At 34.7% G+C, this 7876-nt stretch overlaps 1 protein-coding gene across 1 annotated transcript; it reads left to right on the top strand.

Annotated features, from left to right (window-relative positions):
- Positions 1 to 226: 226 nt before the first annotated feature.
- On the top strand, positions 227 to 7800 carry cd79b (CD79b molecule, immunoglobulin-associated beta). Its single transcript, XM_055042643.1, has 5 exons — positions 227 to 2756; positions 4069 to 4365; positions 4452 to 4570; positions 5544 to 5597; positions 6957 to 7800. Exons 1-5 carry the CDS (start codon positions 2705 to 2707, stop codon positions 7044 to 7046), a joined length of 612 nt encoding a protein of 203 aa, XP_054898618.1. The 5' UTR covers positions 227 to 2704; the 3' UTR covers positions 7047 to 7800.
- The last annotated feature ends 76 nt before the right edge of the window (positions 7801 to 7876 follow it).

Raw genomic sequence — 7876 nt, 5'->3', positions numbered from 1 at the left:
TTTGTGAGAAATCAATCCTATACTTTGCTGCCCTCCAGTGGTGGTAAGCTTGGTAACTTAAATTGACTTTTAGGCTATATATGCATCACATATTTTATGAGAAAAACTCTTTAAAAATATATATGAACTCAAGATAAATTTTATATAATGTTTTTATTTGGTGCTACATTAATGATCTTATTCACATGACGTGAGGTTAAGGTTAAGGCACAGACTTACTGTATTTTTGTTAGTTTTTTAAGTATAATAGAGTATAAATGGACGTTTAAAAGTGCACTTAAAGAGTGGCAAAGTTCTGTTTTCAAAAAGTATCTGTACTGTATGTGGAAATGTATATTTCACTCTGTACCCATTTAAATTCTTTCTAATCCATGCTTGAGCCAGTTAATTTGATTCTGACCCCTGATCAAAGCACTAAAATAACTCCCATAAAGCAGACAGTAGATCAGTAAAATGATCGCTTCAAATCAGCAATTATTAAAGTGGGTCAGAAACATCCAGCTGGACTGAATGAACTGATGTGTGATTGAGTACAAATGAAATTGCAAAACAGCAAAATGAGCTCTGCCTTTTTATTATTCATGGTACAGGCACTCTGAAAACAGTGTATTTTTGCTTCAAAGTATAATTTATTAAAATTCATGAAGACTTTAAGATTAATAGAATTAAAAGGGGACAAAACAAATATTACAATTCCTTGTTTTCTTTTTTTTAGGAGAGTCCCACTAAAGAGTTTGATAAAAACAGAACGATCAAATTTGTAATGTCAGAAGTGTTGGGTTACAATCAAGGTGCATTGTTCATTTGCCTCTACTACTGCAAAGCTGAAATGCAAGTCCATCTTTGAGGAGGGAGCAGCATTTAAATTTGATTTATCTGGTTTTGCCATATTCTGAAAACTGATAAAGCTAATGCAGTGAATACTAGACTGGTGCTGCACAGAGCAGAGAATTAGGGAAATGTGATCAGCTTGGCTGACTTGAAAACTTCACTCTTGACTGGTTATGGCTCTTGCATAACAAGCCTACCAGTTTTCAGGCAAACCTGTTTCTATGCCACCATTCAAGGCAAACTTGGATACAGATAATCCAAGCATGGCTTGAAAGAAGCAGTAAAATGATAATGTAACACAAAAATAACTGATTTAAAAAACTGATAATAATCTGATGACTAAGGGATTCTCAATTGCTTTACATCTGATTTTTGGACTGACCGCATGTCAGGGGTTGATGTTCTTGTTCAGGACTCTGGCAACAGAAGACATCCCTGAATAGGTTCAGGGTCCTGGTTCAGGTCCAGGTTCAGGGTCCTGTAAGATCTTTTCGGAGGAGAAATTTTAGTAAGGTCACCTTCTCCATGGAAGAGGAGGTGTCCATGGAGGACATGGTGACTGGACACCTCCTGGTGACAGATAGAGAAGAGGGTGGTATTGTCTAGAACTGTGCTAAACTGGTTCAGATCATTATTTTGGCTGCTGTCTGTCAAACAGGAGCACACAATATTAATAAAATGTGCAATGTGATACATTGCTGGTGAAGTTGATGGATGCTGTTGAATATGACAGTAGGAATTCCAATAAGCAACCAAATATTTAGGCGAAACATGTCTTCCTGCTCTGGATAAACTGCAAACACATATTGTGGATAAAAAGTAGTCCGTATAATGTTAAGGATATGATTCTGTGTCTTTCCTCTATCTCTTTTATCTGCTTGCATGCTCGCATGCACACATTCATATGTTATGTTAAGGAAATGAGTTCACAGGGGAATACCTCTTTAGAGCGAAGCTTAGTTAAGTGCCAAAAGGAATAGAATCATGTTGTTTAAGGTCACTCTGCTTGCCTACAAGTCTATTTTTTTGTTGTTGTTGTTTCTACATATTACTACTTATTTAGCTTTAATACACTGAACTGGTAATTTTAGTTACATCAACATAGTTTATTAAAATTGTTGCATCTGACGACATCTGTCGTTTGCTGTAGTTCCCTAATGACTTTACCAGAACACTTTACCTCCTTAAACGCGTTGCGCCGCAATAAATGGCAAACCTCACCAACTTTCTCACTGGAACAGTGAGCTTTAAACCACAGAATACTTAGTGAATATTTATGAAACTCAAAATGTTTGTTGCAATGTGGTTGTTTTTTAAAAGAATACTTTAACAGCGATAGGTCGTACAAACCAAAAGGAAAAACAAAACAGCATGTCCAGCTCCAAATGGCTAAAATAAAAGATCATTAAGACTGTGAGGTAGAATAGTCAGAGGCCAAAGGTGATTGTGATTAAGCTGCTCATGCTTGAAAGCCTTCCAGCGTGGCTGATTAAAAATAATTCTGCAAAGAAGAGTGGCTCCACAGTGGTGTAAAAGACTCATTGCCAGTTAAAACAACTTAAAGTTAAGTTGCTATGTGCAACAAAGGGCTCACAAACATTTTTTTCTTTAGATTTCCTAGATTCAATGGCTATAATAATTTGCTTTGAGTTTTAAAGGAACTTATTTTTTTCAGGTTGTAATATTGAAAGTGCTCTGTTCAAAGTTATTTTGGTTTCTTACTCTCCTCCCCTCATTTGCATGAGGTTGAAGCTTGTCAGACAGACTCCACACCCACTGTAGTAAGGGCTTAATTATTTTTTCAGGCTGCAGAAAGACTTCCACGCACTCGCGGTGTCAACTGTCAAGTTAGTTTTTCCTCTTGCATGTCATCATGCGTTGGACTCTAGCTGGATGCTTTGGATACGTGTTGATAAGTATATCAGGTAATTGTAAACTTTTGTCACATGGTTCATTTCACTTGTTAACAAACTCGACCTGTAGGACCTGTAATTTTTTTGCAGCACCTGAAATAAATGTTAGCAAATTTAATCTTGTTCCGGTAATAGTTGTGTATTTTTATAGCTACAATGTCATATAATCATATTTTTTAGGTCTGTTTAACCACAGCCTTTAAGGCACACAAGAGTTTTGCATGTTATTTTTACTGTGACTTCCTGGCCATCTGGAGGGGAAAAGAGGAAGTTCTTGTCTGAAACAAAGAATATTATGTTATTGTCATATTGATGAGCTTCTTTGAAACTATTTTACAATAACTGAAGGACTTTGTTATAAGCATGTTTTTATCCTTTAAGGGAAACAATCAACTCATTTTGTTCACTCTAGAAACTATGTTGTGTTTATTGTCACTTAATTGGTGGTTGTTTTCCTAAACTTTGAGTCACTCTGTAAATAAAATACAGAATAAAACTGACATCATTTTTAGACATCATGCATATCTGTGTCAAGTTATCATTTAAAGAATTCACATAAAACAAAGTCCTCATGCTTTATAACCCATTCAACTACTAGTCATTTATGAAGTAAAATAATTTTATTCATTAAGGAAATGTTTGTATTTTTGCTTTTGCTAATCAGTTTTAACATTTTGGTAAAATGGACTTAGGCAAGATTTTTGTTTGCTTAACTGTTTCGTAAAATTCATAATTTAAATAATAATCATTGAACACTGATGTTGCCTACAAGTCTTTCTGCTCCAGTAAACTGCTCTATTCACTGAATATCTGGTTGAACATTGGTAAAAAATGTTAGTTTTAAAATATCAGAAATGATAATAATCTTTTACAATTAAAAATGGATATTTATGGGATTAATTTGTTATCTTTTGCTTATTTCCATTAATTGAACAAAATCACCCCCAATACTTGGATAGAGGATTTATGTGGATTTTCTGACAGAATTAATCAAATAATTTTGAATGTTTGTTTCTTGAACTGACGAATTATCCCAGGTGCTTATATCCCAGGACTAAATACAGGTGATCAAAAAAATGTTTAAATCCTAATGTTTCAAATTATTATTGTGTCTCTGTATTAAATGAGATAGAAGTCTAGAGTCTTGGATTTCTGAGTTTCTTTAGCTATTTACCATATTGTGCTTTTTTTTGTTCTTTTTTCTTATCTCTTCTGGCATTCTCTTTAAACTGTATTCATAAATGAGACAGATCTCTTGAGGCTAAGTTGAATGGCAAACTCTAACTTTTTCAATTTCTTGTAACTTTTTCTGTTGTCTGCTCAGTCGCCCTGCAGATCAGCCAGAAACCCAGGTTCTATGGATTAAGACCTCATAAGAAAGTGCCTATTTACTGCCAAGTCTCACATCAGCATCTGAAAAGCGCAGTGGAGTGGCACAAAGCTGACAAATACGGCGCAGACAAGAACAAGATTGTGCATGATGAAAGAATTCGGTTTGAAAGTCAACATATGGTCCAAAACGCTTTTCTTTACTTCATGGACCTCAAAGTAGAAGACAGAGGAGTGTATTACTGCTCAGTAAATGGGACTTTTGGCCCTGGAACTGAAGTCCAAGTAGTCAGTAAGTGGACAAGACTCTGTGTGATAGATATAAATAACACACAGACAAAACACACCTCTAACTTCTCATTTTTCACTCAATGTTAGGGCCCTATGACCCCATCAAAGCCCAGTACAGAAGCCAGATGAAGGATGGCCTTATTGTCCTGCAGGGGCTGCTATTGGGTGTTTGTATCGGTGCTTATCTACTGCGGAGACAAAATCTGGTACGAATTGCTTTCATCACACTGTTCTTAACTCAACAACAAAAGCTTATGAGTCATATGTATTATTAGATGATTCCCCCCGCCCACCAATCAGACATAAAGAGGTTAGAAAAAGAGAAAAGCAGTTTTTAATTTGGTAGTTTCACATAACTATCATCTGGTGTTCTAACACATCACAGATTGAAATCTAGTGACTTTGGAGGACACTGGGGTAGAGTGAACTATTTATTATGACAAGAAACTAGCTAGAGATGATCTGAGCTTTGTGACATTATATATTATCCTGCTGGCAGTAGCCATCAGAAGACCTGGCCATAAAGGAATAGACGTATTTAGCAACAACACACAGATTCATACATATTAGATTAATACAATTAGGGGTATTATTTGTATTAATTTAGTGCCAGGGTCACTTGATGGAGTTGTTGTGGTCAACATAAATTGATGTGCAGGTTATCCAAGCAAATCTTAGGGGTGTATCTGACAAATTCCAGTAAAAGTATCAATAATTTTACAGTAGCACTAAATCTACTGAAATAGTTTTAGCAGACACTTCTGATGTTACTTTATTTTCAGACTGGCACATTTAAATATTTATGGTTCCATTTCCACATTTATTTAAGTCTAACATAGATGAACACATATTTATTCATTTAAAAATTGTTTAATAAATATACACACTAAATGTGGCTCATTTATACTGCTGTGTATCTATGCATATTTTATCATCTTATAACTTACATAGTCTTTATATATTATATAAAGACATTGTGGCACATTTGATGGGCCTGGGTGTATTGAATATATAAGCATTCTGGCCTTGACTGTGCTCCAGAGGTTCTCTTTTCTTCATGACAATACACAATTTTTATGTTTTATTTTTATAAAATACATGGATGGGTATATTTATTGCCAGTACTCATAAATTGCACGCCAAATATCTAATGCAGCTTCTTTCTTCTCTTTCATATAGGTGAAAGATAACGACAGCTTATATGAAGAGCCTGAGACTGACCACATCTATGAGGTTTGTTTAACCTGGTTTTACATTTCCTTTGTTCGTTTATTTTTCATAAAGCCATGTCACATTCAAAACTCTTCACAGATGTGCCTTTTTTACATAACAAGTACAAGTGTAATCTTGACAGCCAACAGGAAGCTCTGTCTCCCTGCATCATTAACCTTTTAACCACAACTGCTTTGTTTGTTCTTCATCCTTTGTTGGAGCTGCTGGCAGCTTTGTGGCTGGACTACACTTTCCCTGTCTCCAGAATTGATTCACAGTAACGTTAAAATTAGTATCTGTAGATTAAGAAATACTCTGTAACAGGGTTTTGTTGATATAAAGAGAAGTCACTGACAATAGTTGTACAATGAAGCATCTAATATATATGATTTTACAGCAAAATTATAAAACATTAGGGATCTACAGACTTACTGTTGAGTAAGAATACTGTTGTAAATGGTTAAATTTAGTTACTTTTATTGGACATTGTTCATTTAAATATGAACCGCTAACTTTAATGCAGATATATTCCTAGAACAATATTTTATTTTAAGAGTGAGTAGTTGTTGACTCTGGTTACTTAATATTGCTGTTGTTAATAACATTATTCTATGTGTTTTTCTTATAGTGCAACATAAACCTGATGCAACATGAGCTAAAGTAAAGATAAGACATTAGAGCACCAAACTGCTGAGAATTCAACAATTTTTCTGTGAAAGTAATTTAGTCTATAACAACGAACATTGCTTCAATACTGCTGTGAATTCTAAATGAACTCTATTATCGTTATTATTAATGATTATTTATTTGTAACATTTGGTCAGTGTGAAGAATATCTAATTTTTTCTATTAATTTTATTCTATAATATTGCATCACATTGTATTGTATTCTAGATTTCTAGTCCAAAATTACAGACTAGCCTTTAAACGTTTTTGGTTGGCAGTATTATTTATTTATTTATTTATTTATTTATATATTTAGCGAAGTCTTGACAATGTTTAATGTTGGGGATTTATACATCTGCTGAAAGGTAGGTGATTCCCAAGTAGACTTTTTATTATCATTCTGTTATTTTCTTGGAAAAAACAAAGTGGTACTACCCAGAATGACCTTTTGTAGAAAGGTCATTAAAGATGATGCAAATATTTGTTGTTAATGTCAGCATTTCTTTTTTTTTTCTTTTTTTTATATATATCTAGCAGGTGCACTGTCTTGTGTCTGAGTCATTTGTGCTATCTCAGGCACAAGAGCGTGCAGCTGCTCGATGCTAGAAGTGCACTCAAAGATAAAGGAAAATCTTTGGTTGGCTCTTCTGAATATACATTGGAATCAGATGCATATATGCAAGTGAATTAATTTAATTTAATCCCCAATTTCAGGGCTTGGCCATTGAGGCATGTGGAGGAGGTCTGTACGAAGATCTCACGGCGTACGCTCGGGCCGAAGGAGCCGAGGCCCCATGGGAGTGAGAGCGACGTCTCCTGCCGACCCTTTCATATGGAGTAGAGTCATAATTTTCAGTTGTGCAGTGAAAAGCAGATAGACAAGCCTCCTGTCGGGGGTGACTATGTCTGCGTTTTACCCAGAATAGTGCCGTTTTTGTCATATGCTTAAACGATTTATTTCTACACTTCCAGCATTTGCCCAACAAAATAACAGCAGCTGACAGTTCTGACCCAGCAGGGCAGAAATATCACTGCTAACTAAATTCAAAGGACATCGACACAATTCAAACAACAACAAAGGACTTTCATTGGTGGTAGTTGTATGAATGTATGAATTGTGTCCCAGGGTGGGTTTGTAAATGTCATGTTTTTTTTTTAAAAAAAAAACATAACATTTCAAGTTTGATGTCTCTCATCGTTTTAGATTCTGGATTAGGAACGATCAAATGATTCTTTACAAAACAGTAATACAGTCTTTTAATTAATGACCTGAATACTGTAATCTCAGGTAGCATGCTTTTGGCTGATTTTTGCGTTGATAATATTATACATTTTCATGTTGATTGTGAAAGAAATTGTTTGCTCTAACATCTGAAACTTCTGCAGTTTTTTTTCTTTTCTTTTTTGGTGCTTTATGTAATTATTTGATTAACTTTGTTGTATCTCATTTTGTTACCATTTTGTCACATGATAGCGGCATACAACTGCTCTCAGCCTCAGCGAGGCTGACTTCATGTTAAACATCTGTGTGTAACAGAAAACAGATCTCAGGTTGCTTCATGGGGTGATTTTTATTGTTTTTAAATAAAATATTGTTTTAAAAAAAAGTTTATATATATAAATTTGTACCTCAG

This window comes from Poeciliopsis prolifica, unplaced genomic scaffold, assembly GCF_027474105.1.
Source record: "Poeciliopsis prolifica strain line A6 unplaced genomic scaffold, Auburn_PproV2 SCAFFOLD018, whole genome shotgun sequence".
NCBI classification, from domain to species: Eukaryota; Metazoa; Chordata; class Actinopteri; order Cyprinodontiformes; family Poeciliidae; genus Poeciliopsis; species Poeciliopsis prolifica.
Note: the sequence above shows the minus strand (reverse complement) of the source record. Positions and strands in the feature narration are given on the sequence as shown.

What these genes read in the sequence shown, in the direction of transcription:
- cd79b (XM_055042643.1), top strand. Translation starts at nt 2,705, where the DNA reads ATGCGTTGGACTCTAGCTGGATGCTTTGGATACGTGTTGATAAGTATA. An exon ending in TACTGCGGAGACAAAATCTG is followed by an intron (nt 4,571 to 5,543) that starts GTACGAATTGCT and finishes TCTTTCATATAG; the next exon opens with GTGAAAGATAACGACAGCTT. An exon ending in AGACTGACCACATCTATGAG is followed by an intron (nt 5,598 to 6,956) that starts GTTTGTTTAACC and finishes CCCCAATTTCAG; the next exon opens with GGCTTGGCCATTGAGGCATG.